Source organism: Diceros bicornis, chromosome 2 (assembly GCF_020826845.1).
Source record: "Diceros bicornis minor isolate mBicDic1 chromosome 2, mDicBic1.mat.cur, whole genome shotgun sequence".
Taxonomy (NCBI): domain Eukaryota; kingdom Metazoa; phylum Chordata; class Mammalia; order Perissodactyla; family Rhinocerotidae; genus Diceros; species Diceros bicornis.
The window spans coordinates 90,359,007-90,381,029 of NC_080741.1; the positions used below are offsets into that span (position 1 = coordinate 90,359,007).

The following is a 22,023-nucleotide window of genomic DNA, read 5'->3' on the forward strand; positions in this document are numbered from 1 at the left end:
GGCAGCCAAGAGGCTCTCTTGGTGCCCTCCTGGTACCCAGACACACCAGCCCATCGCCTATCCCTCTGCTGCCCCCAGCTAATTCCAGGTCACGAGCCCATGGCCCCTGGAACTCGGCTGTGCTCTGTGGCTGGTGTGTCTCAGCCCCACAACCAGCACAGGGAGCCTCCCCGACCCGCTAAGGCTGGCTCCAGGAGCCACGCTTCCCCAGCTGGGGCTGCTGAGGTGGGCTGTTTGGCAGGCCTGGTTTGTGGGCCCTCTCTCTGCAGGACCCAGGGGATAGGGGGGAGATGAGTTGGAGGAGCTCAGGGGACAGAGTCATAAGTGACAGAGATCATATTCTGGGGACTTGGCACCCACAGCACCCCTGGATGACAATGGGCCTTGTGGATTCCTGTGGAGGACATCAGGAAGGTGGCCTGGGGAGGCAGGAGGAGGTGGTAGACAAGGACAGGGGGGCAGGAGTGTCCAGGGTGCGTGTGTGTGCATGTGTGAGTGTGAGCCCTGCCTCTGTGTGCACAAGGGTGTGGTGTCAGGCTTTGGTTGGTGTTGTTGGGGCTCCTTTCACAAGCACCCTTGGGGCTTTCTGCAGGGCATGAAAGATGGAGGGGGAGGGAAAGATGACATAGTGACAGTCCTTTGGTTTCAGACTCAGCCTGAAGCTCCCTGAGGACTCTGACCTGGACAGGGAGGCCAGGAGGGACAGAGGCTTCGGGAAGACAGCGTGGGGATCTCCCACAGCTTTCAGCCCCCGCCAAGCTTGGCATCCCAGTGGTCATCCCTAACTGGAGCTGGTTCCCAGCTGCTGGCTTCCACACCGGCAGGACAGGGGAGTGGGACCCATCCCAAACCACAGGGCAGCCCAGAGAAGGAGAGGTGTCAGGGCAGAGCTGGCGTCCCCGAGAGGCAGGCGGGGCTTGTGCTCAGCTCCCCACCTCCTCACCTGGGTGACATCCTGTCTACCCTGGGGACTCACACTACCCCATGGGACACCCTCAGTCCCCACGGCTTCCCGCCTCTCTGAGGATGAAGATGGAGTCCTGACTGTGGTCCCTAGGCCCCTGAGATCTGGCTCCTGCCTTCCTCTCCAGCCCCTCTCCTCCGTCCTCCCCACCCCGGGCCCTCACCAGCACTCAGGCGTGTCCCCACAGCCCCAAGGACAAAGCTGCGTCTCAGGACCCGCTGAGCGCTCTGCCAGGAGCACGCGCCCTCGGGTCTTTATGGCTGGCTCTTCCAGCACTTGGGTCTCAGCGCAGGGGCCACCTCCTCAGAGAAGCCCACCCTGGCCCCTGGCTAACGTTGCCCTCCCAGTCTCCTCACCCAGATCACTTTGCTTCTCTGCTTCCCAGCACTCCTCACTTTCTCGCAGGATCTTGCTGACTGCCTTAATTATCACTTGTCCCCTCCCAGTAAGAAGTGAGTACCGACAGCCGTCTTGTTCACACTACACCCCTGGCCCCTGGGACAGGGCCTGGCCCCAAGAGGCCTCTACCAGCTGTTTAGGATTAGGTTACCCAGGTCTTTGCCAAATCCGGACTGCTTGAACCCTCCAAAGGGAGCAGCCACGTCGGTCTTGTTGTATGTGTTGACAAACACGGTGCCTGCCTGCAGCTTGTCACTGACGTACAGAGCCTTGTTGATGTCCTTGGTGAAGACGCCAGAGGCCAGGCCAAACTCCGTGGCGTTGGCCCGAGACAGCACGGTGTCCACGTCACTGCAGGGAAAATCCAAGAAGAACTAAGTGAGGGAGGGACAGGGGGCAGCCCTAGACGTGTGACACAGAGAGACCTGCACCCCTTCCCCCAAAGGGGAACCCGGCCTCCTCCCAGCTGCCCCCTACGCAGGACCATCAGAGGAGAAACGTGCTGGGGCTATAGGTAGTGTAGGGGGGACAGAGGGCAGCAGAGGGGGAGGAAAGAATGAAAGGGAGGAGGAAGAGCAGAGTCAGATCCGCACACGGTGGGCCACAAGGATCCTTTGGGTCATCACGGGCGAGACCGTCACCTTACAGACAGGGGGACGGGAGCCCAGAGCAGAGACAGGCTGGACCCCCGGCACATGTAGAAAGGCATACGCCTCAGGCACTCCCCAGGGAGCCACGCTGGGCCTCCCCACCACAGACATCATAGACTTGAAGACTTAGCACAATATTTACTTGGTGGATGGAAGAAAAGTGTCTTATTCTAATAAAATCAGCATGTGGTGATGATTTCAGTAATTTTTTTTTTTTTGTGAGGAAGATCAGCCCTGAGCTAACATCCGTGCTAATCCTCCTCTTTTTGCTGAGGAAGACCGGCTCTGAGCTAACATCTATTGCCAATCCTCCTCCTGTTTTTCCCCAAAGCCCTAGTAGATAGGTGTGTCATAGTTGCACATCCTTCTAGTTGCTGTGTGTGGGACGTGGCCTCAGCATGGCCGGAGAAGCGGTGCATCGGTGCACGCCCGGGATCCGAACCCGGGCCGCCAGTAGCAGAGCGCGCGCACTTAACCGCTAAGCCACGGGGCCGGCTCTTCAGTAATTTTTTGACAGTTGGAAGTACAGTGTATTGAGGATGAGGTGCCATTTTGTAATCTGCTCAAAGGCGCTACTCTGAAAAATAATAGCCAGGAAGAGAATCTGTGGTAGATCAAATACGGCCACAGAGTGCAATTCCTCTCCCTTTAAACCTGAGCTGGCCTTGTTGACTTGCTGGACCAATAGGAACTGAGGTTCTGGAATTTCTGAGGCCAACCTCTGGATCTTGAGGAGTCTTGCAGCTTCCACCTGGTCTCTGTGGGGGAGCCAGGTGCTAGACAGAGGCCCTGAGGCTGCCATGGGGCAGAGAGCCTGAGGGGAGAGGCCCCCGCATGGCACAGAGCAGAGGCAGCTCAGCCCCTCTGACCAAACTGCAGATTCATGAGTGAAATAAATAACTGTTGCTATTCCAAGCCACTGAGTTTTATTATATAGCAGTAGGTAATTAGAACAGAGCCCAACACACTGAGAGATATCCAGAGAGATATCACCTCAGTGATTGACAAGGACTTGGCAGGCAGCCAAGCTGCGTCCACAGCCCCCACCCTGTTTGAGGTTTCCTCCTGGCCTCCTTGGGACAGCTCCACACAGCTCATGTGAAGACTCCAGTAATGCATGGAAAAGAATCAGGCTCTTGAGAGACACAAACAGGATTCCCTACCCGTCAGCAAACCGAGAGATGATCATGATGGGCCCGAAGGACTCCTCCTTGGCTATGAACATATGGTCTTCCACGTCCGTGAAAACAGTTGGCTCGAAGAAGAAACCTGTTGGGGAGACAGAGACCCATGGTGTGCAGGAGGGCGGTCCTCCAGCAGTCTAGCCTCTCCCCAGCCAGGCCTGGGTCCCTCCAGCCACCATAGGCACATCCCACTCCAGCAATGTAATTCATGACACCTCTATGGTGGACACCACGTTCTGTGGGTGGCTTTCCTGCCCCAAGCTACAATTTCATGTGATCCTCACACATTTTAATGAAATGCTGCCAAGGAAAACAAGGCTAACGCTCAGAGCTGGTGTGTGATACAGCTGACATTCAAACCCAAGTCTGTCGGTGCCAAAGCTCGCGACCATGACAAAGACCTGGGTTTTTCTAGTGACATTTAGTCTGAAAACATGTCTGGTTTCTTTGGCTACTGTAGCCTCCCAGGTGGTCCTCCGTCAGTCCCCGAGGACTTTGGACACCGGTCCTGACAGACAGAACCCTGGGACTGCCTCCCGTCCCCTTCGTGGACCCACAGGGCAGGCGTTGACTTCCCGGGCGCAGGGTGAGCGCTCTGTCTTGGACAGGACACAGCCTCCCCTCTCCTGTCCACGTGGGCCCACCACTGCTCCTGCCCAGACTGCCACCCTACAGGCCCAGACCGAATCATTCCTGCTGGTAGAATTGCTTTCTCGGACCCCTTCTCCTCTGAGATCCTGCTGCACTAGATTTAATTTGGCCTGATTTAGGGAATATTAAGAGACCTGAAATTTTCTCTCTCTAGTTTTTAGAAAAACAAAATTAAAAAAAAAACTTTAAAAGTAATTTAATTAATAAAATATTCCATATTTTTCATACATTTATAATTTATATTTTATACATTATACATTTTATATATTAATTACAATTTTCAAAACGTGAGTTACGTATGAACACACTGACTCATGTCGGGTGGCCTGTATCCACTTAATCTGCAAATCAACTGTCTGCAAACCACCCGGTGTCCTGAGCTCTGGGCTGGCCAGTCTTTCTCCCCTTCCTGCTCCTTCTGCTCTCTTCCCCGCCCTGCTCTGGGCCTGCATGGAGGGCTGCGTGCTCAGGCTCCCTCATCCTCTGGCTTCCAGCTGGGTTTGGTCAACAGGAGGCAGCCCACATCCCCCAGCTCTGCGTCTCACCAGGTCCCAGGAATTCTGCTCCCTCTTCTTGCCCCTCAGGCCAGGGGGTGGTGGTGATGGCTGCCCACTGCTGCTGATTCCTGGGTGCTGCCCCGCCCCTAACTGCTTTGAGAACAGGGCCTTCACTTCACTCTCCCAGCAGGCCTCACAGAACACCCAGCCTAGTGAGGCGGGAAGGGGGAAGCAGACAGACAGTGGCAGTGCAGTGGTGATGACGCTCTGTTGAGGGAGGAGGTGCCCGGGAGCACCCATAACACGGCAATGGCCTATCCCTGGATGTCCTTTGAGCTGGATGATGAGTTCACCAGATGGGGAAACTGAGGGGCTGTTCCCTAGGCAGAGGAGCAACAAATGCACAGAGTGCAAGAAAACGCAAGACGTATTCAGAGAGAGTTAAGTACGGCCAAGGGCAAGTGAGTGAGAAACAGATCAGGAAAGACCTGGGTGGGAAGGTAAGGGGTTTGAGCTTGCCGTGGCAGGAGGATGAGTCACTGTGAAGTGTTTCGGCACTGGGGGAGACATAGCTAGACCTCTGGCAGCTGCATAAGTAAAGGATTAGTGGGGTTCAAGAGGTCCTGCAGGAATCCGCGTGATGGTCCAGGCAAGACAAGATGGTGGCAGGGATTCAGGAGAGGCAAGAAAGATTTCTAGATTTAAGAAAATCAGGCACTTAATTAAAAGCAGTGGGTCAAGAAAAGAGAGGAATCTAGAATTCATTCTTTCCTTCCCTCCTTCATTCTATCAAATTAACTCGGGCTTGGTGTGAGGCTCGGTGCTGGCGCGAAGGACCTAATGGTGTAGAAGAGACACATTGCTCCTGTCCCCACAGGGCAGGCAGTCTAATGGGAAAGCAGCACAAATATTCCATGCCTGCAGCTCTTGCTCCTCTGGCTTGGGTGACTTGATCGGATGGAAGATTCTAGAGAGGTAGGCGTGTGTGTCTGGGGTCAGGTGGGGGCTGGGACACTGTAATGATGCAATGGATTTGGTGCCCATTGAGTTTGAAGGGCCTGGGGGACAGGCAGGTGGAGGTGTCCAGGTGGTCAAGATTCTGGGTGAAGAGGAGCCTGGACACAGATATTTGGGAGGGTCTGGGCCATTGCAGGGGGTGAGATCCTCCAGGGTATATCTAGCAGGAGAAGCGCTCCAAGCTCAGGACAGATATGGGGATACACCTACATTAGAGGGACAGGTGGAGAGGAAGGGAGCTTCCAGCAAAGAGAGACTGCTGAGGAGTAATGGCCTAAGAGAGGAAAACCATGACATCCAGGGCCATGGAATCCACGGAGGAGAGAATTTCAAGGATGCAGTGATGTTAGTGGCAAATCAGAGTCCACTTACGGTACAGATTAAACCAGCATGGATAATGCTTTCAGCTCTGATGTCTTTATCTTGTCAGTCCCACACCTTGTCTGGCAGGTGTCCAAATAGCCAAGGCTACCCCATCCAAGATCCCGGATAGGACCTGATCCCTGGGAACTTGACTGTGCAGGCACCTGGCCTTTAGATCCCTCGAGTTAGAGCTGGGCAGCAAACCAGAGGCCATGCTACCTGCTGCTTCAGTTTACCCAAGAGGGCCAGGTGTGCTCTAACTAACCTGGCCGAGGCACCTGATTCCCACCACAGACCAGTGTCGCCCCTTCCTTCACACCACGCTGGCAATACTCCATCAGCTTCCGTAGGTGGGCTTGGTGGTTCTGTGGCCCGTGGTTGGTGTCCCGGTCTAGAGGGTTGCCAATCTTCATCTTCCTCACCTCTTCTACCTGTGGAAAGCCCTCCCAGTCAGGTCTCCCTTGGGTGCCATGGTTTCTGATGATGGTCCTCACCTGACCCACCTCCTGTGTTTCCATTTTTGGTGACCAACCACTGGCCCCTGAAGAAAGTCTACATTCTATATTCTGGCCCTCAAGGGGTTCCATATTCTGGTTGCAAACCTGCCTTCCAGGCTGAAACCCCAGATGTATCCTATGTGCAAGGAGACCCAAGCCTAGTGTCAGATGGGCTGGGAAAACAGAGTTGTCCAGGGATATGGGTGTGTAGGGGAGACGGGGGGCAGCACACGCTATGTTTCTACACTGGTTCTGCACCCAACTTCACGGGCTGAGAAGGTGAAGGAATGCTGGTCCAGAGACTCCAGGATATGGGATGGGGATAGGGTGGGGAAACACCAACCTGCTGCAATGCCCTGGCGACAATGTGGGACAGACACTCAGTGGAGTGGAGGGGCCTGGGTCTTGAGTCCACCCTTCCCTGCCCCCACTTCTGTCTGCTTCAGAGCCCAGCTTTAAGGCTTCCTCTCCCAGGAAGCCTTCTCTGTTGCCTTGGCCAACATATAAGTTGGTTACACCTGGGACTACCCTCTGCCCTTCCCACCGGACCCTGGTACCAAGCTGCCACTTTGCTCTTGTTCTCTGCTCCTGTCTGATCCCCCAAACTGCTCTGGGAAGCCAAGAGCAACCTTGCTGAGTCTCCAGGATGTGCATCTCACTTCCTGTATTTGGGAACTGTCACTATGTACACAACGGCCCCTGGCATTCTGACCCCTTTGGTCACCCTGTAGGGTTTGACGACACCCCTGCAGACCCCTGGATGGGGCCTGAGCTTGCCCAGCTTCGTGCTCCCCACCACCACACCCACTTGGTGGCCCCCCACACGTCCCCCACCTCATCTCCAGGCAGCCCCCGCCATGCCCCAGGTCCAGCTATCCCGGTGCTGGGCTACTCACAGCGGTAACTAGCTCCACCAGGCTGGCCAGCTCCCAAATGACAGGAGGTTATACAGACAGACTCATTTCTCTGCAGTGCCTCCTACCTGGCGTGGAGTACATGTCCCCAGCCCTTGAGTCTGGCTGGCCTGTGACTCGGTTTGGCCAGTAGAATGTGGTAGAAGCAACGTTCAGTGGGTCTCAAGAGGCCCCTAAACATCTGCTCTCACTGTGGGAGTGCTGCCGTGGACCGTGTGTGCCCGAGCACAAGGTGCAGAATGAAAGACCATGATGAGCCATCCCAAGGGAGCCACCCAGTGCCCCACCTGACCTGGCAGAAGGGTGAGCAAGCTCGGGGGAGCCGTGCTGGTACCCACACTGCCAGCCCACAGGACTGTGAGCTGCGTGAACGGCTGTTATCTCAAGCCACCAAGTTTCAGAGTAGTTTGCTACCTGGCAAAAGCTGTTACACTCCTAGAAAATCCGTTCCTCCCTTCACTGCCTTTCATATTTTTACCCATTATTCAAGACCTTCTTCTTCAGAACTGCTTCCTAACAGCCGCCCCACCCTACCCTCAGACTAAAGCTCTCTCTTTTTTCCTGGCTTCCAGTTTGTCTAAAACTGCACATAAAGTCTGTCCTTCCAGCATCTCCTCTCCTCTCTGCAGGGTTTGGATTCTGTCCCCCAGGTCCTGGTATCCCTGAATGGATCAGGGTGTACCAGGGACCTGGTCATGCCAACCAGCGTCCTTCCCCGTAGCCTTTTCTATGAGTTGGTGGTAAAGAGTGATTTCCCTCTCTGGTTCTGCTGTAAGAATGTAGGAGATGCTGCCAGCACCTCACCATCCCTTTACCTCGGGGCTGTGAGAGGCACCTGCTGGTGGCTCCCAGGAGATGACGGGAGCTGCCCTCCTCCAGCCGGTGGACAGGCACAGCCAACAACTGCTGATGGGACAACAGCTTGGCCCCTTGAGTGCAGGGGTACACCTGAGTGGTGTCACTTGTGCTCCAGAGCTCCTGTCTGTGGGTTAGGCCAAGACTGGATGTCACCTGAGACCATGTCCTCTGTCCCTGTCCTCTCCTGGTCCCTCCCACCTTCTAGGCTTCACTGAGAGCTCACCCTTGGTAAGCCACATGCACCTGCATTCTGATCTCAGGCTCCACTGCTAGGAAACAGACCTAAGACAGGCCCTCTGGGTTATGTCAGTTTGAGCTGAGAGGTTGCTATTTCTTCCTGAAATAAAACCCGTGAAGATTTAATACGGCTCAGCTTGAGAGTTCCCTGACCCAGGTTTCCTGACCCAACTCCACTTGGTCCGGCCCTGCCTCCCCACCCCCAGCCTGCTGCAGCCCAGGCAACTGTCTTGATGAACCAGCAGCTACGAGCCTCTGCGGCAGAACTTACCACCTTCTGCACAAACTGGTCATGAATTGAGTCCTCTACGAAGAGCCGGCCTGCTGCAATGCAATTCTCCCCTTTGTTGAAGAAGACAGAGCTCATCCCCTTCGAAGAACAGACAAGAATGCTGGGTTAGGACTCCTCCCAGGGAAGCCAGCCCCTAGCTCCCTGCCGGGGCCTGGATACCCCCTTCTTACAGAGCAGGGGAGGAATACACGTGTCCTGACCTCCTACCTTGGACCAGGCCCAACCAGTGCTGGACATGTGTGCTCCACTCATTCCTAAGTCACCACAAGAGGAGGGGCGAGAGGGGACAGTGTAGGAAGTGAGGCCACGTGGTGAGGGGGCAACAGAACTGAGCCCTGACTCCCGCTGCTGGGGGACAAAGCCAGCGTCCACGTCGCAGAGAGCAGAGGGCAAGACGGAGTGAGCGAGTGAGGCTGGAGACCCTGCAGGGCAGACTCCCTGGGGCGACCCAGGAGGGGACAGAGCCCACACTGGTGGAGCTGAGCCTGGAAAGTCTGTTAGCATGGAGCAGGTGGCAGAAGGTAGGCAAAGGCAGGCAGCCAGCCGTTGTCTTGGGAGGGGTGGGGTGCCAGCCCAGGCTTGAGGGAACTCCTGGCAGGAGTCAGAATAAATGTAAATAAAAGGGAGCCTGCTTTGCAGACCTGGGGAGCCCCATGTGGGTTAAGCTCGGCTCTCCTGGAAGCTGGGACCGCACCAGCAGCGTTGGCCTCAGTACCAGGGCCAAGACCCTTGGGATGATGGACTTGTCCCCCTCAGTTTCCCCATCTAATGAGGCTGGACTCTCTTTCAAGTCCAAGCTGGGTGTCACCTTGTCCTCCAAGGCACAGCGGGACCCAGATGGGACGGCGGGTGTCTCTGGGCACCTGGCTGAACACTGCCTTACTTGTTTGCTCCCACAGGCATGGAGAGGGGACTGGGGCATAACAATGACGATGATAATACTAACGTAAGAACAACTGACACACAGCACCTGCCACGTGCAGCCACCGTTGCACACCTTTCAGACAGAGCAGCTGGTGTAATCCCCGTAATAACCGCAGAAGGCAGGTGTTCCTATGCTCCTCATTGTCAGGTCAGAGCACCGAGGCCCAGAAAGTTTAAGTGACTTACTCAAGGCTGCCCAGTGAGTCAGGGGCACAGCTGGGCAAGTGTGGACACGGCACACAGTTGGGGGAAGGGGTCTCTGTCAGCAGGGTCTTGCCCAAGTGTCCAGGGTTCTGCCTTCTTTTCTGTTGGAGAGGAAAGGCTGCTGTGCTGATTCCAGAGCAGATGGACCTGTGGCTCAGGTTTCCAACCATGAAGCTGATTTCAGTTATCCTTATAGGTATGAAACTTCTTGCGAAGTTTGTTTCGGAGGGCACGTGTCACTCCAAGGCCCCTTCCTGCCAGCCTGTGCTTGTGGTGACACTACAGTCTAGGCTAAATGTGTGAGTTTGACTGCGGAATCAGAGAACAGTACCCCCCACCCCCGCTCCTGCCCACCCCCGTGCCCCCAGGTTGGCCCTCACCATCTGCACAGCCTTGCTGAGGTCACAGTCAGCAAAGATGATGAGGGGCGACTTCCCACCCAGCTCCAGGGAGACCTTCTTCACATTACTCAGGGCACAGCTGGAAGGAACAGAGGTTGGTAGGGCTGGGTCCGTGGGAGACGGCGACACAGGGGGCTCCAGGTGGAGGGGGCTGAGCACAGCTCCAAAGCATGCCTTACTCGAAAGAGCAAGCAGCAGGTGGGAGGGAGCTCCATGTGAGACCAGGCCCGGCACCTTCTCCCCACCTCCACATTTGCCAAAGATCCTCTCCTCCCTCCTCTCAACTACTGGCTTCATGCTGTGCCTCTTTCCTCCCCGGACACCTAGGCCGCCCCCAGGGCGGCTCTCACTGCCCCCTCTGGCCTGCTCCTCTTTCATGCGTCCTCGTAGCTCCTTCCTCACTTCCTTCAGGCCTCTGGTCCAACCTCCTTAGGGTGCCTGCCTCGACGGCCCCATATAAAATGCAAGCTCCCGAGCTCCGCGCCTGTTGCATTTTGCTCCACCGTGTATCTGTGTCTGACCCCATCCGCCAGAACGTAAGCCCCAAGCCCCACTGAGGCGGGCAGGCCTTTGTCGGGTCCCACAGCTGGTGTTTGATGATGTTGAACCGATCAATCAAACACTGACCCATTCCCCAGTTGGGGCAGCTGCATCACCACAGGGCCTTCAGCGCCTCAGATTTTTAATGGTGGGTGCAAACAAAGAGACGCTGGGGGTCCTGTGCGTGCCACGCCAGTGGGCAGGAAATGGACTTGCTGACACTGTCCTCAAAGGGACATTCAATGGACTGGACCAGGGATACAGGAGCCATGGCATAGGACAGGGGGTCCTCACTCAGGACCGACCCAGCACCGGGGCTCCCCTGTTTCCGGCACCAGCCTGGCGGGGGCAGAGGGGCGGGGGGCGGGGCTGCTTGGAGAGGATCCCGGGAAGACAGCAGCCGCAGAGCCACAGAATGCAGCCCTCTGAAGCCCTCCTTCCCCCGGGTTCTTAGAGCTGACCTTCACCGAGCCCTCACTCTGCACTTTGCACACACACGCTCAGATGTGACTATTACCTACGCAGCACAGAGGAGGAGACCAGCCAGCTTTTCAATCAGGAGAGGGAAATAAGCTGCTGTGACTGCTTGCAGTTACCTCCCCTGCTCCCTCATCTGTCTGTCTGTCCTCCATCAGTCAGTCCTGGGCTCCCTCCAGCCTCCCTCTCTTCACTACTGAGGCTTTCTCTGCTGTGTTCAAAATGAATCAGAGCAGCCCTGCCTGGCATGCTCAGAGGCTGTGACCAGCCACACTGGCCGTGGCTCCTGATCCAAAAGGGGATGACATGTAAAGTCACTCATCAGCATGAGCATGGTGCTTGCCCAAGAAGGCGGACATGGCCCAGGCTGCTCCCAGCCAGCTCACAGAGGGCATGTGTGGGGCTGAGGGGCCAGAACCCCACCTTGTGGGGCACAGAGAAGCCAGTGGGAACTAGGGTCAGGGGCTGCAAGAGTGTCCCAGGGAGAAAGAATGCCCTTCTGCATTGGGAGCTACAACAAGGAGACATGGTTTTAACACTTGAGAAGCCTTTCTCCCGTGGAGCTGTCATGCCACACCTGGACTACCCTGGAGGTCACATGCATGACCCTTGGAGCAGAGACAGGTTGGTGGTCACGTGTCTTCAGAGAAAGGCAGGTCAGTGTGCTCAGCAGAACCCCCAGCTCCTCTCTGTTTGCACCTGTCACTCAAAGTGCAAATGCCAGAAATCCACCGCCAGAAATTCAGCTTCAGTGGGGTGGGGTTCAGGCACCCAGTGGTTGTCTTGGGGCAGCCAGGGCTACGAGCTGCTGCCCTGTCGTCTGGCCCATCTACCTCTCCATGCTTGTCAGCTATGCAGACCAGAACCACTAGTACGCAAACTACCTTCACTGAACTTGTGGGGAAACTGAGGCCTGAAAGGGTCAGGGCTTGGCCCAGGCCATATTATGAATTACCGACAGAGTCAGGAACACAACCTCAGTTGGTTTGAGGCTGAAGCCTAAGGAATAAGAGATGAGAGGATGTTCTAGATCAGTGCCATCCAGCAGAACAGAACGAAAGCCTCATGCACTAGCCATGACCACAATGGCAATGTTTTTTTAGTAGCCACGTTAAAAGAAAACTAAAAAGAAACCAGTGAAATTAATTCTAATATATTTTCTTTAACGCAATTAATCAAAAATATTACCATTTCAACTTGCAATCAATATAAAAAGTTATTAATGAGATGCTTTACTTGTGCACTAAGTTTTGAAAGTCCAGTGCATCTTTTATACTCGCAGCACATCTCAATTCAGAGCACCCGTTCCAAGCGCTCAGCAACCACGCGTGGTGAGCTCCACAGAGCGGCCTCACGGGCCGCACCAAGGGCCCAGCAGACATACAGAATTGGAACCTGCATTAAGGGGGCCTCCAGGGACACCTGTGCACACAGAGGCTTGAGAAGCAGGGTTGAGCTCCCACACAGCACTGTTGCTGTCCCAACACTGTGACCAGAGGCCACAGCTTCTGTGGCAGTGGTGGCCTCTCTCATGTACCCCCAATCACTTACCTCTTCATGATGTGCTTCCCCACCTCCGTGGAGCCTGTAAACCCAATTTTCCGCACATCGGGATGGTCCGAGAGTCTCTGGCCAACCAGTGAGCCTGCAGATAGGAGGGTGCTAGGGAGTCAGGGCAGCCCCTGCAGTGCTGACGTGGAGGGGGCAGGAGCCCCGCCACCCTCACACGTCTGCCCTGAGGCCAGAGCTCTGGGCTGCAAGACCCGCGTACTTAGTGCCCCAAGTTCCTGGGGTTCACTGGGCCTTGTTCCATATTATGGGGGTTATTGTATCCCCTCAAAATTCATATGTTGAAGCCTTAACCCCCGGTATACCTCAGATGTGAGTGTATTTGGAGACAGGGTCTTTAAGGACGTAAGTTAAAATGAGATCATTAGGGCGGGCCCTAATCCAATATGACTGGTGTCCTTCTAAGAAGAGGAGATTAGACGGACACACGCAGAGGGAAGACCATGTGAGGACACAGGGAGAAGATGGTCATCTGCAAGACAAGGAGACAGGCCTCAGAAGGAACCAACCCTGATGACACCTTCATCTCAGACTTCCAGCCTCTGGAACTGTGAGGAAATAAGTGTCTGTTGTTTAAGCCGCCCAGCGTGTGGTACTTGTTCCAGCAGCCCAAGCAGGCTCACACGCTCCCCATGTGGCTTTCCACCTGTCACGGTAGACCCCAAGAGTGAGGGCATCCAGGCTTCCAGCTCTTCCAGGGTCTCCGGTAGAGACCCAAGGGATGCCTGGCCTGGCCCGTGGGGGCAGTGGTGCCCAAGCATCACAGACTCCAAAAGTCCTGCCCTCAGGGTACAGCCTGACCCAGAGAGCCCCAGGAATGGAGAGGCAGGGTGTGGAGAGGCCAGGCATTTGCTGCCCCTTCTGTTCAGAATGCTTCGACTCCCAGCCTGCCCCATACCCCATGGCCTCCCCACTCCATGCCAGGCCCTGCACACTCCCCACCCGGCTACATGCTCATTCCTATTTCCTCCTCAGGTCTCTTTTTCAATGAGATTCCAGGTCGCCTCTCCCCAAACTCAACGTGATGTCTCTCTGCTTAAATCTCTTTCTTCTTTTGGCTTCTGACTCTGTACTCTCCTAATTTGCGTCCTATTTCTCTGACAGCTCTTTCTCCATCTCCTTTGCTCACCACTCTTCCTCTATTCAGCCTTAAAATACCCAGTGCCTCTGACTCCATCCTGGGTTCTCTTCTCTCTTCAGTTCACACCGTCTCCTCAGCTGATCTCACCCTGGCTCACCTCTTCGAATGCCATCTTCAGGCACGTCATCCTCTAAATGTCTATCCCAGCCTCCTCTGGGATCCAGATCCATTTACTATTCCTCTGCCTGCTCCGTACCTCCACCTAGATGTCTTACAGCCTCTCAAATTCAACATATATGAAACTGAACTCTTGATCTTTCCCCAGACCTGCTCCTTCTCTGGGTTCTCCATTTCAGTATACTACCTCTCCTTGCAGCCAGTTGTTCAAGCCAAGAACCTGGGAGTTGTCTTAACACTGCCCTTCCCCATCCCATCTACCGCCCTGTCCTGGGCTCCTCCACCCACCCAGTTCCTCCATCTTTACTGCCCCGAGACTCCGAGCTTGTAAAACCACACATGCCCAGGTGCACCCATGAAGGTTCTGGTTTGCAAGGTTTGGAGTGGGATACTTACATCCTCTCTATGTATATAGTTAAAGCTCTACAAGTGATTTTGACACTAATCCCATTCCACCATTCCTTGTTAAAAAAAAAATCACTGTTTTTGGAAGAAAATATTTGAAAAAGACATATCTGATAAAGTACTGTTATCCAAAATACACAAATAACTCAACAATAAGAAAACAAACAGCCCAATCTAAAAATAGGCAAAATAGCTGAACAGACACCTCACCAAAGGAGATATACAGATGGCAAATAAGCATATGAAAAGATGCTCACATCATATGTCATTAGGGAACTGCAAATTAAAACAACAACGAGATACCACTACAGGCCTATTAGAATGGTCAAAACCCAGAACGCTGACAACAACAAATGTTGGCAAGGATGTGGAGCAACAGGAACTCTCATTCACTGCTGGTGGGAATGTAAAATGGTTCAGTCACTTTGGAAGATAGCTTGACAGTTTCTTACAAAACTAAAAATACTCTTACCATAAGATCCAGCAATCACGCAGCTCGGAATTTACCAAATGAGTTGAAAGCTTATGTCTACATAAAACCATGCACACAGATGTTTATAGCAGCTTTATTCATAACTGTGAAAACATGGAAGCAACCAAGATGTCCTTCAGTAAAGTTCATCCAGACAATGGGATATTATTTAGCAATAAAAAGAAACCAGCCATCAAGCCATGAAAAGACATGGAGGAACTTTAAATGCACATTACTAAGTGAAAGAAGCCAATCTGAAAAGGCTACCTACCATATGATTCCAACTATACGACATTCTGAAAAAGACAAAACTATGGAGACAGTCAAAAGATCAGAGATTGCCAGGGCCTGGGGGAAGGAGAAATGAATAGGTGGAGCACAGAGGATTTTCAGGGCAGTAAAACCACTCCACGTGATACTACAATGGTGGATATACTTGTCAAGGAATGTACAACACCAAGAGCGAATCCTAATGTAAACTATGGACTTTGGGTTACAACGATGTGTCAGCGTAGATTTGCCAACTGTAACAAATGTACCTCTCTGGTGAGGGAAGCTGTGCATATGTGGTGACAGGGGCTATATGGGAACTCTGTCTACTTTCCACTCAATTTTTCTGTAAACTTAAGACTGCTTTGAAAAATAAAGTCTATTTAATAACAATAATAATAATAATAACAAAATCACTGTCTTAGGCTATTCAAGAAATATTTACAAGAAGGTGTCATATACTGGATCACAAAGAAATTCTCCATATTAGAAAACAGAATTTTTATGGGTTGGATTGTGTCCCCCCAAAATTCATCAGTTGATGTCCTAACCCCCAGTATCTCAGAATGTGAGCTTATTCGGGAATAGGGTTGTTGCAGATGTAATTAGTTAAAATGACGTCATTAGGGTGAGCCCTATTCCAACAAGACTGGTGTCCTTATGAAAATGGGAAATTTGGACACAGACACAAATGGAAAAAACACCATGTAAAGATCAAGGTGGAGATCGAGGTGCTCTACAAGCTACGAAGATGCAAGGAAGGATTCTTCCCTAGTGCCATTTAGAGGGAGCATGGCCCTGCCAACATCTTGATCTCAGACTTCTAGTCTCCAGAACTGTAAGGCAAATTTCTTGTTTAAGCCATCTAGTTTGTAGTACTTTGTTATGGCCACCCTAGAAAACTAATGCACAGGCTATATTCTCTGATCATGACATAATAAACTAGAAATATAAGAACAAAATTTTAGACCAAAAAAAAACTTGGAAATCTTTTTCACTTTTTTTACTTAATGGGTCAGAGAGGAAATCAAAACTGCAATTATATATTATTTAAGAATAATAAAACATGCACACAATATATTCAAAGGTACGAGGTGGGAGTTACTTCTGGAAGGCCAGCATGAGGAGCCCTGTGGACAATTTTCTGGGAAAACAACCATAACTGGTGAAAATCATAAGAAACAACTATTTGAAGTTTCTGGAAATTTTCCTAAGGACATACAGCAAATGAAGAAATATTTATTTAAGAAAATCTACTAAATCTCAGTAGAACCGTGAGAGTCTGTGGTGCTTGACTCATGAACCATTCTCTCCCTGCACATCTCCTCTCTCACTCCAGGCAGGTGTGGCCAGGAAGACAGGACTCCCCCTCCTCCAGCTCCCAGTCCAAGGATATGGCATCTCACCATGAGGAGCAGGCCATCAGCATTTCTCGTCTCCTCCAATTCTGAGTTTCAGAGGCTAAATTCTTAGTGAGTATGGCTTCCACTCAACCCCACATATGAGGTGAAGGCTCTACCCCAGGTGTGGCAGGCTGAGACTACTGAGACCTCATCTGCCTAGCCCCAGCTCCCTCAGAGGGCCCAGCCCCTGAGGCAGTGGCTCAGAGATTTTGGCCAGGGGAAAAGGCTTTCCATAAGAACAGAGAGCTCCAAAATACTCCCCAAAGGCAATGACTTGACTTGAAACAGTGTTGGGAAGTTGAATCCTAAGGGCATTCTCAAAAACAATGGAGATTTTGAGGGTGAGCAACTACGAGGAGGCTGGTAGCTCTATGACAGTAATAAGCAAAAACACAGGCCAGTGAGTATACTAGAGAGAACCAGGGAAGAGTCCTCTGAGTAAGAACAAATCTCAAAGGCTTGCTTCAAAAACTACCCCTACGAAAGGGCTCGAACTTGGATCAGATTGTAGTGTAATTTATGCCCCAGTGCATTGTTGAAAACAACAGAGCAATCAGCCTGCAGTTAGTGCAGCTGAACAGCTGGGTGTGATATAAAGGAAGCAGACAGCTTAACATAGAGACCTGGGAAAAAGGAAGTCAGAAAGAGCCCACTAAAATTGCTATCATCTCAGGTGACTATGGACATGCCAAAGGCTGTGTAGTTGGGAAGTGACATCAGAGGCTATACAGTGCAGGGGAAATAGACCTCACTAAAATAGTCTAGCCAAGTCACTAAATAAATAAGCAAGCAGATAATAAAAACAAGCTCTGGAAAGGGAGAAAGAGAATCAATTACCAAAGTTGCTATATTACCTAAAATATCCAGTTTTTAACAAAAAAATTACGAGGCATGAAAAGAAACAGGAAAGTGTGACCCATCACAGCAAAAAAAAAAAAAAAGAAAAGCAGACAATATAAACTGACCACAAGAGGGCCCAGATGTTATACTTAACAAAGACTTTAAAGCAGCCATTATAAATTATGTTCGAAGAACTAAAGGAAACCATGCTTAAAGGAAGCTATGATGACAATGTCTCATCAAATAGATAATATCAATAAATAACCAATAAAAAAAGAACGAGGTAGAAAATCTGCAATGAAAAAGTACAATAATGCAAATGAAAAATTCAGTAGAGGGGCTCAACAGTAGGTTTGAACTGACAGAAGAAAGAACCAGTGAACTTGAAGATAGATAGAGATTATGCAATCTAAAGAACAGAGAGAAAAAAGAAACGAAAAAAAAAAATGAAGAGCGCTTCAGAGAAAAGTGGGATACCATTAAGCACACCAACATATTCATAATGGGAGTACCAGAAGGAGAAGAGAAAGATAAAGGAGCAGAAAAATATTAGAAAAAATAATGGCTGAAAACTTCCCAAATTTGATGAAAAACATTAATCTATACATCCAGGAAGCTCAATGAATTCCATGTAAAATAAACACACAGAGATCCACACCCAGATACTTTACAGTAAATATGCTCAAAGACAAAGACAAAGAGAAAATTTTGAAAGCAGCAAGAGAAAAATGACTCATCTTATACAAGGAAACCCCAATAAGATTAACAGCTGACTTCTCATCAGAAACAACAGAGGTCAGAAGGTAGTGGGATGATACATTTAAAGTGCTGAAAGAATTAAACCGTCAGCCAAGAATCTTATATACAACAAAATTATCTTTCAAAAAATAAAGACATTTCCAGATAAACCAAAACTTAAATAAGTTGTTGCTAGCAGACCCACCTTACAAGAAACTCTAAAGGAAGTTCTTCAAGTTGAAAGCAAGTGACCACAGACAGTAATTCGTATCCACATACACAAAAAGAGTACCAGTAAAGGTAATTATATAATTATAAAAATTGGTATAAGTGCATATTTCCTTTCCTTTCTTCTCTTAACTGATTTAAAAAGCAATTCTATAAAACATTACGTATATAATTGTACTCTTGGATTTACAACAAATATAAATGATATATATTTGACAATAATAGCAGAAAGGAGGTAGGTGGGAACAAAACTGAAATGGAGTAAGGAAATGACAGCAAATAGTAACTCAACAGAAGCAAATGAAGAGAACCAGAAATGTAAATAAGAAGGTTAATAAACTCTCTCTATATATACTTGCTCTCCTTTCCTTTCAGCTTCTTTAATAGACAGAAAATTATATACAGTAATACTTACAGCAACGTATCCCTGGGTTTGTAACATATACAGATGTGATACGCACACAAAAATATGTGATAATAGCACAAAAAGGGAGAGAGATAACAGAGCTTTGTAGGAATAGCACTTGTATATTTCGCTGGAATTAAATTAGTATAAATCTGAAGTAGATGCTCATAGGAAGTACATGGTAAGTCCTAGAGTAAGCACTATGAAAATAACCAGGAACTACATAGTGAAAAAAATCATTAAAAGAATTAAAAGATTACACTAGAAAATATTCACTTAATGCAAAGAAAGCAGTAAAGGAGGAAGAGAGGAACAAAAGACAGGAGACACAGAAAGCAAATAGTAAGACGGCAGACGTAAATCCAGCTGTATCAATAGCAACAGAAAATGTGAACGACTCAGCAACCCAGTCAAAAGGCAGAGACTGTCAGACTGGATAAAAAACAAGACCAAGGGACACGTTGTCTACAGGAGGCCAGCTTCAGAGTCAAAGACACAAGCAGGGTGAAAGGAAAAGGACGGAAAAGACACTCACAAACAGCAACCAGACGAAAGCTGGAGGGCTACACCAACACCAAATGGAACAGGTTTAAGAGAAAAACTACTACAAGAGAAAAAGTGTCCATCAAAAAGTATGAGGTGTCACCAAGCTCTCGTTAAATGCTTTCCTTATTTAAACTGCAAAAAATAAAAATTAATGAACTAAACTTTCAACTCAGAAAGTTACCAAAACAATAAACACACAGGAGAACACAGAAGGAATAATAATGATAAAAGCAGAAGAAAATAAAACATCATAGGAGTGGAATGGGTAAAGAAATTCAAGAGCTGTTGTGGTTTATTTTTTTTGGAGGGGGTATGGTGCCAAACAAGCATTTTCCACAAATTTAATCAATTTAAAAAGAGAAAGAACAAATGAAAAGTATAAAGGGGATATTATGACAATCAAAAGTAGAATCAAAAAAGGAGATATTTCCAAGGACATTTAATTCCCAAGTTACGGAATTTGTTCTAGAGCACATACAAAAAATGGAAAACATTTGGGAAAGCATTTGAAAGCTAAAACCCTTCCAGGTGTGGGTCTCCCCCACCATAGGAGAGACTCCTCTGCCACCAGGTTGGCCACCCCACTGGCTCTGCACCGGGGTGCTATGCCCCCCAGGCCACATCACGCAGCAAGCCCTGTTCTGACCAAGTGCATCTCCAGCTGCCTGGAACCCTGGCCCCCCCTAGATGCCCATGTCCCCGTCCACCGTCCTTACCAGATCCCGGGAGGATGTTGATCACACCCTTGGGAATGCCGGCCTTCAAGGTCAGCTCTGCGAACTTTAAGGCTGTGAGTGGGGTCACCTGAGGAGGCAGGAAAGAAGCCTGGGTCAGGAGTGATTAGAAGTGGGGCTCTGCCTCCCTCTCCCAGCAGCCTAGGTAGTGAGTAGGGAAGAGCAGCCGTGGCGGGAAGACCCCAGGGAAGCCACGTTCATGGCCCACCACAGCAGGTACTGCCAACCCAGCCAGCTCACCCCGCAGCTCTAGCGGAGAGCTGGGACCAGGGCCTGCTAACCTCGGGTGCCTTTCTAGCACTCCGCCCTGCAGAGCTCCAGCCCCTCAGCCAGGCCTGGGCCCTTCCTGCACAGCCTTTGCTCCTTCTTCACCTGCTTACCCCGAGCCCTCAGGGACTGCGGTCCCAGGGCGGCCTCGCAGGGCCTCACACTCAGCCTCTCCCCGCCCCCTCAGGACAACCGGCCTCCTCTCCTGGGGCCGCCGCCTCAGCTGCCCCTGCCGCGGGGCAGACGCTCTGAAAGCATCTCAGCGCCCAGGCCAGCCTGGCGCTCCATGTGTCCATGTGCGCTTCTCACTACCACCCCCGCCACCGGAGGCCCCGCTCCCTGCCCTTGACCCTCTAGCAATCGTCCATCTTCTGGAGGAAGAGGGGGTAGATTTCTGGCCACGGTAACTTTCCTCATCAAGATGAGGTCCCACCGGGCCTCAGGCTGAGCAGCCACATCTGTGGGGTGCTGGCCTGGGGTGTTGAGACCAGTCAGGGGCTGGGTGTTCTTAAGGGCGATGGGTGAGTGGGGGCCTTCCAGGCACAGCAGCCCTGCACTAAAGGGAGAGGTTAAGGGTCATCTCAGAGGGCTGTTGTGAGGCTTAAATAAGCAAAGGCATGTAAATTATTACGGGATTTGTTCTATATGTTAAAACGCTGGAGGAGGGCCTGACTCGGTAAATATATAAATGTCACCCAGCAATTCCACTTCTGGGAATGTATTCAAAGGAAACGAAAACAATAACTCGAAAAGACATCTGCACCCTCATGATCATAGCAGCATTATTCACAACAGCCAAGACATAGAAGCAACCTAAGTGTCCATTGATGGATGAATGGATAAAGAAGCTGTGGTATATATATACACATACAATGCAATATTATTCAGCTATAAAAAACAAGGAAATCCTGCCATTTGCAACAACCTGGATGGACTTTGAGGGCATTATGCTAAGTGCAATAAGTCAGACAAAGACAAATATTGTATGATCTCACTTATATGTGCAATCTAAAAAACAAAACAAAACAAAAACTCATAGAAAGAGAGATCAGATTTGTGGTTACCAGAGGCAGGGGTGGGAGGAGAGGCAATTGGAGGAAGGTGGTCGAAAGGTACAAACTTCCAGTTATCAATCAGTATTAGGGGCATAATGTGCAATAGGAATGATGACCGTAGTTAACAGTGCTGTGTGGTATATTTGAAAGTTAAGGGAATCCCAAGAGTTCTCATCACAAGGAAAAAATATTTTCTCTTTTTCTTTTTATTGTATCTATATGACATCATGGACGTTAACTAAACCTACTGTGGTAATCATTTCACAATATATGTAAATCAAACCATCATGCTGTATACCTTACACTTAGCACAGTGATGTATGTCAATTCTATCTCAATAAAACGGGAAAAAAATAAATGTCAGCTATCTTTATTGTTGGTTTTTTTATTATGTTAATACCCTTGGAACCAAATTGCCCCCAAAGAAGCCGGGAGAGAGGGAGACCTGGGTGCACTGTCAGAGTGTCTTACCTTCTGTTCCCAAGACCCCTCGAGACAAGGAGGGTGGGGCTTTTATGGCCAATGTACAGAGGAAGAACCTGAGGCTCATGGGGGTGTCCTCACCCCCAGGGGACCCTGCCAAGGCCCTCCTGGCTTGCCTGAGTGACCCTTGCCGTCCTGCCCCTAAGCCCCCACTCGAGTGCCGTGTCATGGCTTCTCTGTAAGGGGCCGGGGTCCCTTACACAAATCCCACCGCTCACCCTGCTTTCGTCCAGGACTTTTGGTCTCTGAAGCCAAATAGGAGACCAGCACCAGCTTTACT

The 22,023-nt window shown here is 50.5% G+C and overlaps 1 protein-coding gene across 1 annotated transcript in view; it reads right to left on the reverse strand.

The window, feature by feature from the left end:
* ALDH1L1 (aldehyde dehydrogenase 1 family member L1) overlaps nucleotides 1–22,023 on the reverse strand; it is an 87,809-nt gene that overhangs the window by 583 nt on the left and 65,203 nt on the right. The window contains exons 16-22 of the mRNA XM_058566540.1: nucleotides 19,921–20,008; nucleotides 12,621–12,714; nucleotides 10,032–10,131; nucleotides 8,503–8,601; nucleotides 5,991–6,156; nucleotides 3,177–3,282; nucleotides 1,515–1,714 (exon numbers count right to left, since the gene is read on the reverse strand). Coding sequence (XP_058422523.1) covers nucleotides 1,515–1,714; nucleotides 3,177–3,282; nucleotides 5,991–6,156; nucleotides 8,503–8,601; nucleotides 10,032–10,131; nucleotides 12,621–12,714; nucleotides 19,921–20,008 — 853 coding nt within the window. The remainder of the gene's footprint in view (nucleotides 1–1,514; nucleotides 1,715–3,176; nucleotides 3,283–5,990; nucleotides 6,157–8,502; nucleotides 8,602–10,031; nucleotides 10,132–12,620; nucleotides 12,715–19,920; nucleotides 20,009–22,023) is intronic.